Source organism: Moschus berezovskii, chromosome 15 (genome assembly GCF_049115385.1).
Source record: "Moschus berezovskii isolate FMDL1 chromosome 15, NW_MosBer_1.0, whole genome shotgun sequence".
Lineage (NCBI taxonomy): Eukaryota > Metazoa > Chordata > Mammalia > Artiodactyla > Moschidae > Moschus > Moschus berezovskii.
The window spans coordinates 30,944,861-30,965,681 of record NC_142474.1 but is presented as its reverse complement, the minus strand read 5'-3'; the positions used below and the strand labels follow the sequence as shown (position 1 = coordinate 30,965,681).

At 41.6% G+C, this 20,821-nt stretch overlaps 1 protein-coding gene across 5 annotated transcripts in view; it reads left to right on the top strand.

Moving 5' to 3' along the window:
* The first annotated feature begins 762 nt into the window (after positions 1–762).
* The window catches only part of LOC129560718 (tyrosine-protein phosphatase non-receptor type substrate 1-like), a 123,881-nt gene continuing 103,822 nt past the window's right edge, over positions 763–20,821 (top strand). For 4 of the 5 annotated variants that reach the window (XR_016039151.1, XR_016039150.1, XM_088843932.1 and 1 more), the window contains exons 1-2: positions 763–941; positions 11,350–11,706. Coding sequence is in view for 3 of the 5 variants with exons in the window: in XM_088843932.1 (XP_088700058.1) it covers positions 812–941; positions 11,350–11,706 (487 nt within the window). In the remaining 2 variants the exon portion in view is untranslated. Of the gene's footprint in view, positions 942–5,261; positions 5,726–11,349; positions 11,707–20,821 lie in introns of those variants that run through there. The other variant, XM_088843931.1, reaches the window with a different exon arrangement.

The window sequence follows — 20,821 nt, the reverse complement described above, 5'->3', positions numbered from 1 at the left end:
TATAAAACTCATCCTTTATGCTGTTGAATAGTATTTCCTGTTATGGATGCACTACAGTTTGTTAAACTGTACACATATTTATTGGTAGATATTTTTATTTTTTTCAAATGTTTTGCTTTACAGAAAAATCTGCTATAACATTCATGCACAGGTTTTGTGTGGAGGTAGTTTTCATTTTTCTGAATAAATATCTGGGAGCGTAATTTCTGAGTCATATAATGCACTTCCTTTTGTGAAAGAAGTAAGAAGTTATTCCTTTTTTGGAGGCATGTCATACAAGTTCTGAGGTCCACATTGCACTGTGAAATTGGCTAAGTTTTACTAATTACATCATTAAAGGTTTGGAGTAGGAAATCATTACAGGAGCAGACCTGCTTCCATTTCACAGGGTTGAGAGGCCCTGGAGAAACTTCTTTTGGTTGAGGCAGGTGTAGAATGAGACTACAAGCCAGCCACATCCTAGGGTCCTGGAATTGGTACCTTGGGACAAGCCCACAGCCACACCTAGGGCTCCCAAATTGGGGTTCGCCATGAATGGGGTCAGGGACCCGATAGAGAGAACAGTGGCCCCAAGTTCGAGCCAAGGGAGGAGCAAGTTTATTTCTATTAGGCTTGTTCAATCTCTCTGAAAACATAAGATGAGTAACTCCTCACTCTCCATGAGCCTTCTCTGTCTGAATTCTATTTCACCATCTGAAGCAGAAACTGTCTGGTAGAAGCAGATTACAATTTCACAAACATTTCACATCATCATAGGCACTTCCTCCTACATCATGGGAAGTGGGGCTTCTCTCCTCTCCACCAAGCACAGATGTTCGGGTTTTCCCTAGGACACATTTGGACAGAGCAGGCTCCTCAGGCCTCTATGATGCCCATCCCTGCCTTCCAGGTCCACTCTCCTCCTCTTTGCCTGCTGCTGACTCTGCTGCTGGGACTCACAGGTAAGTATTCTTTTGGGTAGAATCTCCTTTTTCCTGCCCTCTAGACCTTACACTGCCCCTGTACTTTTAGGGTCTCCATTTAAACATGAGTGTTCAATCCATGCTACAGAAGTCCAAGGGTTGGACATTATCTGAGAGCATGAAATCAGGGATCTGAGTGTTTTCTCTGTGGATCCATCACCTGCAGCCTATTACCAGAGGCTTCCAAAGAGATACTTCAAACACCAGCCATGATAGATTTGTGCATAATTCTCACAATGTCCCAGTTGTGATAACTATTAACAGTGAACTGCAGATGGGGAAATTGAGGCAGAGAGTAACTTGACCAATATCACAATGTCATCTAAGGCAGTAGAGTACAGGATTCAAATACAGGATGTCCAGCTGCAGAATTGATTCTTTGAGCTATGTTGGGCTTCTCAGAGAAGCCTAATTGCAGAAAAATCAGAAAACAGAGAATAATAGATAAGTCATCACACATCATGCTACTCATTTAAAAATCTTGCAGTGTGTACTCCCAAACTTTTGTTAGTGATGTGTTGGATGGTTCCTATCTGCTAATTTTTTTTTTTTCACTGAGCTTTAAACATCTGTTATAATGCTGTTTGATCCTCAAAACAGCCTGTACACTATCATGCTAGGCTACACTTTAATACATGTTTGTGGGTGCATGTATTTATGTGTGTGCATATTTACGTATGTGAATGAGTGGGTATGAGGAAGTGTTCTCAGAAATGAGATTTCAAAAAGACTTCCTTATTTTTCCCATGAGTCAGTTTTCACTCTACATGAAATGACATAGACAGGTAATTAGTTTCTGCTGTCTTTCAGCAAAAGCTCTCCTTTTAACTTCTTTTTTTTTAATTTCTTTATTTTAATTGGAGGCTAATTACTTTACAATATTGTATTGGTTTTGCCATACATTGACATGAATCCACCCCGGGTGTACATGTGTTTCCCATCTTGAACCCCCCTCCCACCTCCCTCCCCATATCATCCCTCTGGGTCATCCCTTAACTTCTTTATATATTTATCCCTTGGAAAAGTGAAAGTGTTAGTTGATCAGTTGGGTCTGACTCTCTGCGACACTATGGATTGTAGCCCACCAGGCTCCTCTGTCCATGGAATTCTCCAGGCAAGAATACTGGAATGGGTAGCCATGCCCTTCTCCAGGGAATCTTCCCAACAATGGGATCGAACCCAGGTCTCCTTCATTCCAGGCAGGTTCTTTATCATATGAGCCACCAGGGCTTACCCTTTCTCAAACTCTTAAGAAAACTTGGTTCTTGGTAAATGGGTAGAATTTTGTGTGTTACCATCTTGGAGCCCCCTCTTTCATGCTAGATAAGGGTGAGGAAGAAAGGACGGGATTAAAGACACAGAGGCTCTTGCCTATATGATCTATATACTCATATCCAAATCTGTAATTATAGTTATATCCATATTTTTAAGAATCTATTAAACACCAGTACAGTATACTAACGCATATATATGGAATTTAGAAAGATGGTAACGATAACCCTGTATGTGAGACAGCAAAAGAGACACAGATCTATAGAACAGTCTTTTGGACTCTGTGGGAGAGGGCGAGGGTGGGATGATTTGGGAGAATGGCATTGAAACATGTATATTATCATATGTGAAACGAATCGCCAGTCCAGGTTCAATGCATGATACAGGATGCTCGGGGCTGCTGCACAGGGATGACCCAGAGGGATGGGATGGGAAGGGAGGTGGGAGGGGGGTTCAAGATGGGGAACACATGTACACCCGGGGCAGATTCATGTCAATGTATGGCAAAACCAATACAATACTGTAAAGTAGTTAGCCTCCAATTAAAATTTTTAAAAAAGAATCTATATCATCTAATGCTGGTTGAAGCCTCCACACCTCAGGAAATCTATTGAGTAATAACTATTCATTTTCTTGCACATTTGTCATGTGCCAGGCACTGTTGGAAATGCTCACAGTTGTTTATTCATGTGACATCACATCCAAGCTAGAGCCCCTGGTCACCCCTACCTTACAGATAAGACAACAGAGCAAGGAGAAGTTCAAAGCCACTCAATGGTAAATGGTAGAGGTATGATTTAAATTCAAGCAATCTGATACTAGAGCTCATGAGTTTAACCTTTGGTCTTCTTGATGCTGTGGCCCTGCTTCTATCTCATGATCATGAGACTTCAGCCACTTCTGTCAATAAGTATGCAGAGCGGGGAGTGTGGGGAAGAGGGTTTGTCGTTTTCTTCTTCTGGGCTCTTCTGCTTCATGCATATGTACAAGTTCCTTTTGTTTTTCCCCAAGTCATGTATTTATTCTGGCATTTGGTTGACAATAGACTACTGAGGACATAGAAGCAACCAGAACATTTGAGGTTAAGATATACATGCAAAAAAGATGTAAAAATGTCTAGCACCTGGACAGTAGCTAGTAGAGATAAGAGGAAAAAATTCAGGTTCTGGGTGCATGCTGAAGAGGATTTTCTGATGCATAGAATTTGTGGTGGGAGGAAAGACTACGGCTTTGAGATTTGTGCATCTAGAAGAAGTATGGTGGCTCAGCTGAGATACAGAGGGTGGCGGGGGAGATTCAGTTTGGTTTCAGATATTGTTAACTGTGAGATATCCATTTCTATCCAAAGAACATGACAAGTGGAGAGTTGCACAAGCAAGTTCAGAGGAAAGACCTGGGCTAGAGACATGAATAGAAAAATTATTAATTCATGATTGTAGAGATTTTTTTCCCTATTCCTTAGTCTCTGATCCCTCTTCTCTACTCCCTCCATTTCTCTCTCCAACTTTTTTTCATCTTTCTTCCCATTTTTGTCTTAGCAGTTCACCTTCCCCAACCTCAGTCTTCTTTTTCAGACTTAAAAACCTAAACAATTTGATGATGTTGGCACATCACAGGACCTTCCCTGTAACAGGATGCACCCTTGTTAGGAGGCACAATTGGTTACAAATAGTGCTTAAGTGAAAGTCACTCAGTTATGTCCAACTCTTTGCAACCCCATGGACTATAGAGTCCCTGCAGTTCTCCAGGCCAGAACACTGGAGTGGGTAGCCTTTCCCTTCTTCAGGGGATCTTCCCAACCCAGGTCTCCTGCATTGCAGGCAGATTCTTTACCAGTTGAGCTATAAGGGAAGTCCCAAATCGTGCTTGCTGCTGCTGCTGCTAAGTCACTTCAGTCGTGTCCGACTCTGTGTGACCCCATAGACGGAATGGGTGGATTTATCAGCTCATACTCTGCACAGGTGAACCACACATTTTCTCCCTAAGGAGTAAGGAAGAAATAGAAAAAAAAAAAAATACAGGATTTGTATGTGGCATCAAAACAACTTGCTCTTTTGATTTACATCCCAGCAATTAGACCCATGCCTGTTTAATAGAATATTTCAGATAAGAAAGATTGTATTTGTACTTCTCTATATCTCCTGAAACTAGACAGTGAGGCAACGAAATTAACCTGGAAAAATATGTATCTGTAGTTAAATAACTGGCCCAATGGTGACTCATGTCCCTTCAACTCATAACTCATTGTTCAAATGTATTAAAAACCACCCATAGTTCTTTTCAAAACACTATTTTGGAGTTTATTGTTTCCTTGCTTTCTTGCCCCTATAGTTCTCTCTCCCAGTTCATCCATAGGTTCCTCAAATGTATTAATGTTTAGAACCACACATTTTATTTTTCCTTGAGCCATGGAGTTCAATTCAAAGGCTCTACATGGGACAGTCACCTTGTTTCAGTTTGCACTTTTTTTTATTGCAGTTCAGTTCAGTTCAGTCGCTCAGTCGTGTCCGACTCTCCGCGACCCCATGAATCACAGCACGCCAGGCCTCCCTGTCCATCACCAACTCCCGGAGTACACTCAAACTCATGTCCACAGAGTCGGTGATGCCATCCAGCCATCTCATTCTCCGTCGTCCCCTTCTCCTCCCGCCCCCAACCTTTCCCAGCATCAGAGTCTTTTCCAGTGAGTCAACTCGTCGCATGAGGTGGCCAAAGTATTGGAGTTTCAGCTTTAGCATCAGTCCCTCCAATGAACATCCAGGATTGATCTCCTTTAGAATGGACTGGTTGGATCTCCTTGCAGAATAAGGGACTCTCAAGAGTCTTCTCCAACACCACAGTTCAAAAGCATCGATTCTTCGGCAATCAGCTTTCTTCACAGTCCAACTCTCACATCCATACATGACCACGGGAAAAACCATTGCCTTGACTAGACGGACCTTGGTTGGCAAAGTAATGTCTCTGCTTTTTAATATACTATCAAGGTTGGTCATAACTTTCCTTCCAAGGAGCAAGCGTCTTTTAATTTCATGGCTGCAATCAGCATCTGCAGTGATTTTGGAGCCCAAAAAAACAAAGTCTGACACTGTTTCCACTGTTTTTCCATCTATTTCCCATGAAGTGATGGGACCAGATGCCATGATCTTTGTTTTCTGAATGTTGAGCTTCAAGCCAACCTTTTCACTCTCCTCTTTCACTTTCATCAAGAGGCCTTTGAGTTCCTCTTCACTTTCTGCCATAAGGGTGGTGTCATCTGCATATCTGAGGTTATTGATATTTCTCCCAGCAATCTTGATTCCAGCTTGTGCTTCTTCCAGTCATTGACTATGCCAAAGCCTTTGACTGTGTGGATCACAATAAACTGTGGAACATTCTGAAAGAGATGGGAATCCCAGACCACCTGACCTGCCTCTTGAGAAACCTGTATGCAGGTCAGGAAGCAACAGTCAGAACTGGACATGGAACAACCGACTGGTTCCAAATAGGAAAAGGTGTACGTCAAGGCTGTATATTGTCACCTTGCTTATTTTATTGCAGTGAAGTACACATAACACAAAATTTACCAGTTTCACTATTTTTAAGGACACAAAGTGGCAATAAGTATCTTCACAACGTTGTGAAGGCCTCACCAGTATATATTTCCAGAATTTTTTCAACCTCTGTAACAGAAACTCTATTCATTAAATTATAACTCCTTCTCTGCCTCCCTGGTAACATCTATTCTACTTTTTCTCTGTGAATTTGCCTATACTATGTATTTCATATAAGTAGAATCATTTATTTGTCCTTTTTAATCTGGCTTATTTCACCAAGCATATTTTCAATGTTGATCCATGCTGTAGAAGGTGTCAGACAGTCATTGCTTTTTAGGACTTATATATATTCTATTGTATATGTGTAATTATATATATATATATACACATATGCATCTCACATTTTATTTATCCATTCATCTATTGATGGAATTTTAGATTATTTCTACTACATTTTAAAAAATCAAAGTGTAAGTGCAGTAAATCACTACATAAGTTACAGTTGTGCAATATAGTGACTCACACTTTTTAAAAGCTATACTTCATTTACAGGTATAAAATATTGGCTATATTCATGGTGGTGTACAATATTTCTTAATCCCCTGAGCTATAGTCACCCTCCCACCTTTTCTCTTTCCAGTGGTACCCAGTAGTTTGTTCTCTATCTTTGAGTCTCATGTTTCATTGTTGTTAAATTAACTAGTTTGTTGTATTCCTTAGATGCCACATGTAAGTGATATCATACAGTACTTATCCTTTTATCTCTGTTGACTTACTTCATTTAGCATAATGTCTTCTCAGTCCATCCATGTTGCTATAAATTACAAAATCTCATACTTTTTTAAGGCTAAGTAGTAATTCTTTATATACATTTTTTCTTGATATATATATATATTCTTTCTTTATCTATTCTTGTGTTGATGAAATTTGGGGTTTTTTTGCTACCTTTTGGTATTGTGAATAATGGTGCTATGAATGTTGATAAACAAGTGTGTTGCTGAATTCCTGGTTTTAACTATTTGGGATGTATACCTACGAGGGAATTATCGTATCAGACGGTAAATTCCATGTTTCCGTTCCGTTCCATCGCTCAGTCGTGTCCGACTCTGGACTGCAGCCTACCAGGCTTCTCCGTCCATGGGATTCTCCAGGCAAGAATACTGGAGTGGGTTACCGTTTCCTTCTCCAGGGGATCTTCCCGACCTAGGGATCGAACCCGGGTCTCCTGCATTGGAGGCAGACGCTTTAACCTCTGAGCCACCAGGGAAGCTAGCAAAGAATTAAAAGTTTTTTAAAGAAACACTGATGTTTTCCACAGTAGTAGTAAAATAGTTTAGTTGCTGAGTCGTGTCCGACACTTTCGACCCCAGAGACTGTAGCCTGCCGGGCTCCTCTGTCCATGGGATTCTCCAGACAAGAATTCTGGAGTCGGTTACCATTTCCTTCTCCACAGAGACTCCACCATTTTTGTACTCCTATCAGCAATGCACAAGGGTTTCAATATCTCAACATCTTGCTGCTGCTGCTGTTGCTAAGTTGCTTCAGTCGTTTCCAACTCTGTGCGACCCCATAGACGGCAGCCCACCAGGCTCCGCCACCCCTGGGATTCTCCAGGCAAGAACACTGGAGTGGGTTGCCATTTTTTTCTCCAGTGAATGAAAGTGAAAAGTGAAAGTGAAGTCGCTCAGTCTTGTCTGACTAGTAGTGACCCCATAGACTGCAGCCTACCAGGCTCCTCTGTCCATGGGATCTTCTAGGCAAGAGTACTAGAGTGGCTTGCCATTGGCTTCTCCGTCTCAGCATTTTAGATGACCCTTATTTTCAGTGTTGTTTTGTTTTTTGATAATAGCTATCCTAGAGGATATGTAGGGCTATCTATCTCATTGTGGTTTTAATTTGCATTTTCCAGTTAGTAGTGATGTTGAGCACTGTTTTATATGCTTGTTGACTCACTGGAAAAGACTCTGATGCTGGGAAGGATTGGGGGCGGGAGGAGAAGGGGACGACCGAGAATGAGATGGCTGGATGGCATCACCGACTCGATGGACATGAGTTTGAGTGAACTCCGGGAGTTGGTGATGGACAGGGAGGCCTGGCGTGCTGTGATTCATGGGGTTGCAAAGAGTCGGACACGACTGAGCAACTGAACTGAACTGAACTGAACTGACCATCTATAGATCTTCTTTGGAGAAATGCCTGTTCAATTCTTTTGATCATTTTTAAGTTGATTTTGTTTGTTATTTTGTTGCTGAATAGTAGGATTTCCCTTTACAGTTGCTTTCTGTGCATCTCACATGTGTTTATATTATGTGTTTATGTTTTCATTTGTCTCCAGGCATTCTCTAATTCCCCTGGTGATTTCATCTTTTACCTACTGATTTTTTAGGAGAATGCTGTTTGATTTTTATGTATTGGTGAATATCTTATTTCTGTTTCTGTTATTGATCTAGCTTGATTTTTCACACTGCTTGACTGGTGAGCTGCTTGAATAACCCTCTTTCAGATTCTGTTAATTTGCCTCATCACTCATCTTGTGTGACAATGACACATACATAGATTTTTGTTATGGCAACTGGTTTCTGTAACTGTCAGGACAGATATGTGTGATAGATAGAAAATAATCCCCCAACATAGGAGGAGCAATCAAAATTGTGAAGTAGGAGGACACCTAAATGTGGAGTAGGAGAAGCTCACCTTCTCCCACAAATTCTTCAAGAATACATTTATATACAGAACAATTTTCACAATATTTACTGAGCACTGGCAGAACTTAGACATTTGAAATGGCAAGAAAATCTCCGTGCAACCGGATAGGACAAAAGAAAAAAAAAAAAAAAGTAAGACAGGAATCAGGAGGGGACCTGCACACCTTGGGGGGAACTGTGAAAGAGAAAGGTTCCTGCACCCCTATGAAGTCTCCTCACCAGTAGGGATATAAGCTGGGGCAGAAGGGGAGCTTCAGAGTCTCAGAGGAGAATATAACACCTGGTTTGCAGTAGCTAGACCAGAGAGAGACTTGCACAGATGGTCAGTGCCATTGATCAGCCCTCCCCAGCCTGAGAAAATCATGGGCCCATTGGGTGGGAGCTGGGTGCTTGTAGCTCAGGATTCAAAGATCAGACCTTGGCAAGGGACTGTGTGGAAATAGCCTGAAGGTGCAGGAGCCTGATATGACCTCACCTGAGGGTGTATTGTTTGGGGGGTGTGCAAGGGGAGCAGTAGGATGCACCATTGCAGCCTTTTTCTCTGCTCTCAGGTGGCAAGATACTGCCTACACAAGCTCCAGGAGGTATCACCAGTCACTCCTGCCAACCCCTTTTTTAGGAGCAGTTTTGAGGAGCAGTTACACTCAGGAGGGCACTGTTGTGCCCTGGGGCTACAGGAATGGTCGAGAGCTATGTCCCCTCTCATAATGAGCTCCAAAGGCATGTGTGAGTGACCACCACTGCCACAAATGCAAGAACTAGGCACCAGCCACCACATCTGCACACTCCCATCAAGGGAATGATGGTGAACACACACTGAGGGAAGAGGTGGCAGGCATCCACACTAAAAATATTCTCTGCACCAAAAATATTAAACCCACACAAACTACACAGGGATGCTCCCACAATAAATAGTCCTCCAAGACCACAGCAGATATCTTTCCTTCTAAACTCACAGAATAAGAAAAGTATAGGTAAAATGAAGAAGCAAAGGAATCAACTCCAGTTAAAAGACCAAGAGAATTCCCCTGAAAGAACAAACAGTGACAGAGACTTCTTTAGACTAATAGACACTGATTTCAAAAAGGAAATAATGAAAATACTAAAGGAATTAAGCAGGTTATCAACAGAAATGCAGAATATTGTAAAAAGGAACTAGAAAAATCATTTGGTGAGATTAAAAGTGAACTAAAGGCAATGAATAGCAAAAAAAATTAATGCAGAAGAACAAAAAAGTGATATGGAAGATAGAATAATGAAAACCACTGAGTCAGGAAAGTAGACAGACATTCAAGCAAAAGGAAACAAAAGCAATAAAAAATATATAAGAAACTTACAGGGTAAGAAAAAGCTTGAAAACCTACACATAATAAGGATTCCAGAAAGGAAAGAAACAGAAAAGGGGATCAAAAATTTGAAGAAATTATGGCTCAGTTCAGTTCAGTTCAGTCGCTTAGTCATGTCTGACTATTTGCAAACCCATGAATCGCAGCACACCAGGCCTCCTTGTCCATCAACAACTCTTGGAGTCTACCCAAACCCATGTCCATCGAGTCAGTGATGCCATCCAGCCATCTCATCCTCTGCCATCCCCTTCTCCTCCTGCCCCCAATCCTTCCCAGCATCAGGGTCTTTTCCAATGAGTCAACTCTTCGTATGAGGTGGCCAAAGTATTGGAGTTTCAGCTTTAGCATCAGTCCTTCCAATGAACACCCAGGATTGATCTCCTCTAGAATCGACTGGTTGGATCTCCTTGCAGTCCAAGGGACTCTCAAGAGTCTTCTCCAGCACCACAGTTCAAAAGCATCAATTCTTCAGCTCTCAGCTTTCTTCACAGTCCAATTCTCACATCCATACATGACCACTGGAAAAACCATAGCCTTGACTAGACGGATCTGTTCTGGCAAAGAAACGTCTCTGCTTTTAAGTATGCTATCTAGGTTGGTCATAACTTTCCTTCCAAGGAGTAAGCGTCTTTTAATTTCATGGCTGCAATCAGCATCTGCAGTGATTTTGGAGCCCAAAAAATTAAAGTCTGACACCGTTTCCACTGTTTCCCCATCTATTTCCCATGAAGTAATGGGACCAGATGCCATGATCTTAGTTTTCTGAATGTTGAGCTTTAAGCCAACTTTTTCAGTCTCCTACTTCACTTTCATCAAGAGGCTTTTGAGTTCCTCTTCACTTTCTGCCATAACGGTGGTGTCATCTGCATATCTGAGGTTATTGATATTTCAATAACTAATATAACATGACCATGTCATTGGAAAAAAGTTCCAAGCACTTGGAACAATGTTTTATAAAGAAAACAATGTTTTCTTCTTAAACTTCATGTTCATTGTGTGTTGGGAGCTCTGCATATCACTGTCACTCAAGTATCCAGGTCATTGGAGCTAAGTCCAACATGAGTGTGTATTTCTGGGGAAGAGGGACATTGGTTCGTAAAGGTTTTTACAGTAAAATGAAAAACATGCCAAATACAACCATCCCTTCTCCTTACGACTCAGTGATCTAAGAGGTCATGTGGTCTCACCTAATGCAGAGGATAGAAATGCATCAATCCCTGAGGACACACAGTGAACAGACAGAAATATTTGGTGGAGCACAACACTTCCAGAGGGGGCTTAATGCACAAATCCAGTCTCTGCCACATCACTGACCTCTCTGTGTCTCGGTTCCTCTCTTGTATAAGGATCTCATATAACAGGCTCATTGTGCAGGTTACATGCAATGTACATGCAACATGCATGCAAATGTCTGAGTTCAGGGCTGGATCATGGAGTACTAAGTCAATGAAAGCTGTTGTTGATAAATAATTGAGAAAACCTACAGGATCACATGAGGATGAGTAAATAACTGCATTGTGTTTTCCTCCAGGAGCGGCAGGTGACGGGGAGCTGCAGGTGATTCAGCCTGAGAGGTCAGTGTCTGTTGCAGCAGGAGAGACGGCCACTCTGCGCTGCACTGTGACCTCCCTGATCCCTGTGGGGCCCATCAAGTGGTTCAGGGGAACTGGGCCAGGTCGGGAGTTCATCTTCAGTCAAAAAGAAGCCCCCTTCCCCAGAGTAACACATGTTTCAGATGTCACAAAGAGAAACAACATGGACTTTTCCATCCGCATCAGTAACATCACCTCAGCAGACACTGGTGTCTACTACTGTGTGAAGTTCCGGAGAGGAGAACATGGTGACATGGAGTTTAAGTCTGGACCAGGCACTCATCTCACTGTGACTGGTGAGTACAGCCTTTGTCCCCTGGATTCTGCTAACATGTCAACAAGAATGCCTTCCACCCTTTGAATCAAAAAACACAATCATGTATAGCAGTGGGTGCTTATATCATGATCTGGGTCATGATCAGAGTTCACTCCCTTCTATAGATCAGGAGAGTTGAGGCCTGTTGGGTTCATGCTATTTGCTCAAGGCCCCATGGCTGGTAAAAGTGAGAAAATTCTGAGTCCCCAGTCTGCCTGGCTCCACAGCCCTTGTCTTTTTCACTCCATTCAGCCCTGTGGTTCCAGGGATAAAGGAGATGAATGTCTGAGTGACTTGCCCCGTCACTGTCCAGACCTCATTCCTGCCTCCATAGAATGCTCACCTCAATGTGGCTGAGTCTTCTCTTTATTCACAGAAACTGAACACCTACTCTGAGCCAGGGCCTGGTCCAGATGCTGTGGAAGCAGAAGTGAACAAAGCAGAAAAGGGCTCTTATTCCATGAAGCTTATGTTCTCTTTCCTCTGAAAGAAGAGAGATTCATCTAGGGCAGGGAGTGAAAATTTTGTCTATTTCCTCTTCAGGAGCATCACATTGAGAAGAAATTCCTATAGCACAGGCTCAGTGTTTACTCTGATGGCTCTGCTTGGAGGAGAGGCCTAGAGATTGGGTGTTTCCTGGGAATCTGTTAAGAAGACCCTCCTGTGATTCAGGGATTGACTCACAGAGTCACTGAAGGCTGCCAGAGAATGTCCCTCCCGAGGGAAGAGGTTCATGTGGGTGACTTAGGAGCAGCCCCATTGAGGTAGCAAAGTTGATCATTTAGAGTGTTCTGGCCAAAACTCTGGATCCTCTTTCTGACTCCTGAATCCTGGGCTGTCAGCAGAGGAAGGACTTTCAGACACCATCCTCCCAACCTCCCAAGTACACATGGGGGCCTGAGAGCAAGAGGTACAGGGGCCCTGACCACAGTCACATGGTCAGTTAGGGGATCCTTCCAGAACCGAATCTATTTCAAAGCCAGTCTTCTTCCTGCACTGGCACTGGAACTCAATTCATGGAAGAACCTGGCACATAGGATTTGCAGAATAAAAGCTCATTGAATTAATCATGGAACAGGCTTTTTTCATGGTTTTCCCAAAGTTTCTGAAGGCCCCTCACATTCAGACCCTGAGCCTGGTGTGACTGGAAACTACTCCTTACTTTCAGCCGCATGATTCCAAATCCTTCATTCCAGATCAGCACCTAGAGTTGCCCTTTTTTTCAACAGCCACCTAACTCTCAGCATATGGAGACAGCATCATTCATCTTACAGTCTCTTGTTGATGGACACTAAGTTGTTCCTAACCTTGGGCTACTGAAACAGTGCTGAGGTCAATAATCTTTCTATCTGTCACTCTCCTCAAAGGGGAGGTAACCACTGGAAGTGAATTTGCTAGGTTGCAGCTGTCGACTGAAAAAAAAAATGTACATGTGAGAGTTGTGGGTTTAGTTTTATTTGGAGCAAAATGAGGACTGTAGCCTGGGAGATGGCATTTCAGATAGCTCTGAGAGATTACTCCAAAGAAGTCAGAGGGTGGGGGAGGTAACATATATGTGCTTTTGGTGAAGGGAGTACATGCAATCAAGCACACGTTTTTTGCAGAAGGTTTGTGCTAGTCACAAGGAACAGATGTCACCATGAAAGATTTTGGTGCTTTATTAGATATGAGGAGATGCAAGAATTGGGCTCATAAAATCATCTCCAGAAGATATCTAAGTATCTGAAGGCCTGTTCTGCCAGGTTTTTCCAGATTACAAAGTGCCTCATTTCTGATCTTCTTTCAGGGGGTGTTGAAGGTCAGCAGCTACAGTGGTTCATAGTTTAACCCTTGTAAAGATGGAAAGCAAGTGTCCCTTTGTAGGTGACTGAGGATACGTGTATGATTATTTGAGTGGATATTGCTAAACTTCCCTCTCAGTCATGGTAGCAACTGAGCCTCCTCAACCTTCAGACATCAGCAGGGAAGGTGGTTTTTTCCTGATTTGCAGATATTATTTAATTTCCTAGATGGTGGATCCCTTGCTCAACCTTGGTCACAAGTAGTAAGTGGTTCCACCACCACTCAGATCTGCAGCTTCCTGGAAGGTGGATCTTCCTCTTCTGCAGGCTACCTGCCCAGATGATTCCCTGGATGAGAAAGGAGGGAGGCAAGGGGGCCAGAGAGCATCAGCTTGTCAGATACTGAATCTTTCTCATGACATTTACTCCTTATGACCAGTGTTCAGAAAAAAGGATGTCTGTTTTCCCTTTTACAGATGAGGACACTGATGCTCAGAGAAGGGACTTGTTTAGTGAGCATGTAGGGGAGCCAAGATTGAACTCCAGGCACTTTGACTCACAGCCCTGCTCTCTGCACACCCCACTGTGCTTGTCAAAGTGTGGGGGAAATCTCCAGTTCTGTCCTCTGAAATCCTTGTATTGTTCTGTTCTTCAGCAGTGGCACTAAAGAGAAGTCCACTGTGGGAGGTAAGTTTAGCTTTACAACCTGGACCAGACAGATACTGCAGTGTCTCTTGATGGGCTGGGCTGAACCTCTTCTAAATGGCAGCACTCGGCACACTTAGCAGCATCAGGAGATTTCCTCGATTGTTGTGATGTTGCCCCTTCACTAGACTCCTATGGAACAGGTCTGGGAAGGTTAGTGTGGACAGAGCCCAGAGGGGCCACTGCAATCCCAGCAGCACCAGGCATGCCCATTCCTGGCCCTGCAGACTGAGGCTGAGGAGGGGGAGGTGTTCCCTAGAGGGCGATGGGATCCCCATGTAAGCAAGAGTTCCTATCCTAGACTCAGGTATGAGGAATTCGTGTCTTCCCTTGTGGCTTCAGAGTCTCTATGCCTGGGCCCTCAGAGGCCACTCCTCCCTGTAGTCACTTGAAGTCAAGAATCTGAGAGAACAGGGGAGAGTGGTGGTTGTTGTGGGGGCTCCAGAGGGTGGGTGCTTGCTCTGCTGAGGGAAATGAAAGCTTGGAGCTGACAGGAAATACTGGGACATAGTGGAGGGAAGGGTGAAGACTTGGTCCCTTTATTTCTCTCAGCCTGTTTTCTCTTCTGTAAAATGGCAACCATCATTGTCTCCCTTCAGGAGAGTTGGAAGTATTTGAGGTGCTCTGCTAAATCACCAGCACAGAGTAGAGACACCCAAAGTAGGGTATTATCTCCAGGCTGTGACCCAATGCCCTGTGCCGGTCCCCATTTACCTGTAATGTTTGCAGAATGTACTGAGGGCACATGGCCTGGTGATAGGGCAGCCCCTCCGGGAGCAATGGTGCTGAGCTTCCAGGCTGTGTGGTCCTGCGGACGTCTCACATAGCCTCTAGTCCTCAGTTTCCCCATCTGTGAAATGGTGGTAATCACGCCACCTTTCAGGAGTCTGTGGTGACTGGAGAGGGCTAAGAAGCCCTGGATGGAGTGGGTTAGAGTGTCCCTGAGCTCAGTGCACAGCAGTTGAGAGCCTGAGCCGAGCCCCTGCCTGGGCTCCTATTCCAACTCTGGGACCTCTGATGAGTCCCTCCCACGTTGGGGCTCAGTGTCCTCATCCTTCAGTGATGGCCCAGCCCTCACAGAGCAGCTGCAGGGACTGAATAAGGGACGCATGTCAAGAGCTTAGAGTAGACCCAGGCATGTGATATGTGTTCCATTAATGTGGACTCTGATGTGCCAAAGCCAGAGGACCTCCACAAACCATGAACAAAATGAAAAGACAATCTACAGAAAGGGAGAAAATATTTTCAAATGATGAAGCTGACAAGGGTCTTATTTCCAAAATATACAACAGCTCATACAACTCAAAAATAACAAAAAGCAAACAACCCAATTGAAAAATGAGCAGAAGACCTAAGTAGACATTTTTCCAAAGAAGAAATACAAACGACCGAGGCACATGAAAAGTTGCTGAACATTACTGATTATTAGAGAAATGCAAAGTAAAACTACAACAAGGCACCACTTCACACTGGTCAGAATGGCCGTCATTAAAATTTGTACAACTCATATTGATGTATAGCAAAACCATCACAATATTGTAAAGCAATTATCCTCCATTTAAAATAAATATATTTTTTTAAGCTGTACAAATAACAAATGCTAGCAAGGATGTGGAGAAGAGGGGAGCCCTCCTATACTCTTGGTGTGAATGTAAATTGATGTGACCACTATGGAAAATATTATGGAAGTTCCTCATAAAACTAAAAATAGAATTACCATATGATCCAGCAATCCCACCCCAGGGCATATATCTTTTTCTCCAAAAAGATATATACATTCTTCTGTTCATAGCAGGACTATTCACAATAGCTAAGACAAAGAAACAAAGTACATGTCCATCAATAGATAAATGGATGAAAAGATGTGGAACATATACACAATGGAATACAACTCAGCTGTAAAAAATGAAGAAATAATGCCATTTGCAACAGCATAGATAAACTAGTGATTATTATACTAAGTGAAGTAAGTCAGAACAAGAAACACAAATACCATATGATAACATTTACATGTGGAATCAAAAAGATGACCCAGGGAATTCCCTGGTGGTCCAATGGTTAGGATTTCATAATTCCACTGCAGGGGCCTGGGATTGATTCCTGGTAGGGGACCAAAGAACTTCAAGTTACACGATGTGGCCTATAAAAAGAAAGAGCGAGAGAGAGACAAATGTACCTACCCATGAAACAGAAACACACTCAAGGACATAGAGAACAGAGTTGCAGTTGTCATGGTAAATGGGGTAGGAGTTAGGTAACCTATTATACATATAAAATATAAAGAACAAGGTCCTACTGTACAGCACAGAGAACTATATTCAGTATCCCGTGATAAACAATAACAGAGAAAAGTATATTAAAAGTGTATATGTAGACGGCTTCACAGCCGAATTCTACCAAAAATTTAGAGAAGAGCTAACACCTATTCTACTCAAACTCTTCCAGAAAATTGCTGAGGAAGGGAAACTTCCAAACTCATTCTATGAGGCCACCATCACCCTAATCCCAAAACCTGGTAAAGACCCCACAAAAAAAGAAAACTACAGGCCAATATCACTGATGAACATAGATGCAAAAATCCTCAACAAAATTCTAGCAATCAGAATCCAACAACATATTAAGAAGATCATACATCATGACCAAGTGGGCTTTATCCCAGGAATGCAAGGATTCTTCAATATCCGCAAATCAATCAACGTAATACACCACATTAACAAACTGAAAAATAAAAATCATATGATTATCTCAATATATGCAGAGAAAGCCTTCGACAAAATTCAACATCCATTTATGATAAAAACCCTCCAGAAAGTGGGAATAGAAGGGACATACCTCAACATAATAAAAGCTATATATGACAAACCCACAGCAAACATTATCCTCAATGGTGAAAAACTGAAAGCATTTCCCCTAAAGTCAGGAACAAGACAAGGGTGCCCACTCTCACCACTACTATTCAACATAGTTCTGGAAGTTTTGGCCACAGCAATCAGAGCAGAAAAAGACATAAAAGGAATCCAAATTGGAAAAGAAGAAGTAAAACTTTCACTGTTCGCTGATGACATGATCCTCTACACAGAAAACCCTAGAGACTCTACCAGAAAACTACTAGAGCTAATCATGATTACAGTAATGTTGCAGGATATAAAATCAACACACAGAAATCCCTTGCATTCCTATACACTAATAATGAGAAAATAGAAAGAGAAATTAAGGAAACTATTCCATTCACTGTTGCAACGAAAAGAATTAAATACTTAGGAATATATCTACCTAAGGAAACAAAAGACTTGTACATAGAAAACTATAAAACACTACTGAAAGCAATCAAAGAGGACACTAATAGATGGAGAAATATACCATGTTCATGGATTGGAAGAATAAATATTGTAAAAATGAGTATACTACCCAAAGTAATTTATACATTCAATGCAATCCCTATCAAGCTACCAACGATATTTTTCACAGAACTAGAACAAATAATCTCACAATTTATATGGAAATACAAAAAACCTCGAATAGCCAAAGCAATCTTGAGGAAGAAAAATGGAACTGGGGGAATTAACCTGCCGGACTTCAGGCTCTACTACAAAGCCACAATCATCAAGACAGTATGGTACTGGCATAAAGACAGAAATATAGATCAATGGAACAAAATAGAAAGCCCAGAGATAAATCCACGCACCTATGGACACCTCATCTTTGACAAAGGAGGCAAGAATATAAAATGGAGAAAAGACAGTCTCTTTAACAAGTGGTGCTGGGAAAACTGGTCAGCCACTTGTAAAAGAATGAAACTAGAACACTTCCTAACACCATACACAAAAATAAATTCAAAATGGATTAGAGAGCTAAATGTAAGACCAGAAACTATAAAACTCCTAGAGGAGAACATAGGCAAAACACTCTCCGACATAAATCACAGCAGGATCCTCCATGACCCACCTCCCAGAATATTGGAAATAAAAGCAAAAATAAACAAATGGGACTTAATTAAAATCAAAAGCTTCTGCACAGCAAAGGAAACTATAAGTAAGGTGAAAAGACAGCCTTCAGAATGGGAGAAAATAATAGCAAATGAAGCAACAGATAAAGGATTAATCTCCAAAATATACAAGCAGCTCCTTCAGCTCAATTCCAGAAAAATAAATGACCCAATCAAAAAATGGGCCAAAGAACTAAACAGACATTTCTCCCAAGAAGACATAAAGATGGCTAACAAACACATGAAAAAATGCTCAACATCCCTCATAATCAGAGAGATGCAAATCAAAACCACAATGAGATACCATTTCACACCAGTCAGAATGGCTGCTATCCAAAAGTCTACATGCAATAAATGCTGGAGAGGATGTGGAGAGAAAGGAACCCTCTTACACTGTTGGTGGGAATGCAAACTAGTACAGCCACTATGGAGAACAGTGTGGAGATTCCTCAAAAAATTGGAAATAGAACTGCCATATGATCCAGCAATCGCACTCCTGGGCATACACACCGAGGAAACCAGAATTGAAAGAGACACATGTACTCCAATATTCATTGCAGCACTGTTTATAATAGCCAGGACATGGAAGCAACCTAGATGTCCATCTGCAGACGAATGGATAAGAAAGCTTTGGTACATATACACAATGGAGTATTATTCAGCCATTAAAAAGAATACATTTGAATCAGTTCTAATGAGGTGGATGAAATTGGAGCCTATTATACAGAGTGAAGTAAGCCAGAAAGAAAAACACCAATACAGTATACTAACGCATATATATGGAATTTAGAAAGATGCAAATGATAACCCTGTATACGAGACAGCAAAAGAGACACAGATGTATAGAACAGTCTTTGGGACTCTATGGGAGAGGGTGAGGGTGGGATGATTTGGGAGAATGGCATTGAAACACGTATGTTGTCATATGTGAAACGAATCACTAGTTCAGGGTCAATGCATGTTATAGGATGCTCGGGGCTGGCATGCGGGGATGACTCAGAGGGAGGATAAAGGGAGGAGGGAGGTGGGAGGGGGGTTCAGGAGGGGGAACTTATGTAAACCCGGGGCGAATTCATGTCAATATATGGCAAAACCAACCAATATAATATTGAAAAAAAAAAAGAAATAATGATAAAATTCCATCAAAATAAGAAAAAAAAAAAAAAAACACCACCATATGACCCAGCAATCCCACTCCTAGGTGTATACCCTGAAGAAACCAGAATTGAAAGAGAAACATGTATCCCATTGTTCACTGAAACATTATTTACACTAGCTAGAACATGGAAGCAATCTAGATTTCCATCAACAGATGAAAGAATAAAGAGGTTGTGTTACATATACACAATGGCATATTACTCAGCCATAAAAAGGAATGCATTTGACTTAGTTCTAATGAGGTAGATGAACTTAAAACCTGTTATACAGAGTGAAGTGAGTCAGAAAGAGAAGATAAATACTGTATTCTAACACATATGTACAGAATCCAGTAAAATAGAACAGAATAATTTATTTACAGGGCAAAAATTGAAAAACAGCATAGGGAATAGACTTATGGACCTGGGGAGAGGGGAGGAGAGGGTAAGATGTATGAAAAGAGTAACATGGAAACTTACATTACCATATGTAAAATAGATAGCCAACAGGAATTTGCTGTATGTCCCAGGAAACTCAAACAGGGGCTCTGTTTCAACCTAGCGGGGTGGGATGGGAGGGAGATGGGAGGGAGGTTCAAAACCAAGGGGATATATGTATACTCATGGCTGATTCATGTTGAGTTTTGACAGAAAACAGCAAAATTCTGTAAAGCAAATTATCCTTCAATAAAAAATAATTTTAAAAAAGTGTATATGTATAACTGAGTCACATTTTATACTGTAAAATTAATACAGCATTGTAAATCAATACACGTCAATTAAAACAAGTTATAAATCAAGTAAACAAAACATAGCCCCCCAAAGAGATCCATGTCCTAACACTCACTAGTGAATGTTTTACTTTACATGGAAAAAAAAAATTGCAAAAGTAATGAAGGCTCTTGCTATGGGGAGAATATCCTTGTTTATAAATGCGAGCCCAATATAATCTTATAAGAAGAGGCAGGAAATCCAAAGTTAGAGTACAGGTGACAATGGAAGCACAATTGGAATCATAAGAATATAGAAAGCTTGAGAAGAAGAATATAGACAGTGTCAAGAATTTGCAGAGGCAATGATAAGAGCCTCTAGAGAAATGTAGCCCAGTTGATTCCTTGGTTTTATCCAGTAATACTGTTTTTGGTCCTTTCACATCCAGAATTATAATAAAACTATCATTAAGTCACTAAATTTTTGTTAATTTATTACAGCATCCTTAGTTAACTAATATAACATATGTCATTGTGACACAGTTATAATATAACTGTGTCATTGTGCCTTTGGAAAAAATCCCAGGGAGTTGAAACAATGTTTTACTTTCTTCATAAACTAAATGTTCATTGTGTGCTGGAAGCTCTGAATATCACTGTCACTCAAGTATACAGGTTGTTGGAGCGAATTGCATCATGAGTATGTGGATCCCTGGGGAGGAGTGAAGTTGGTCCATAAAGGTATTTGCAGTTTAATGAATGCAAAATACATGCATCA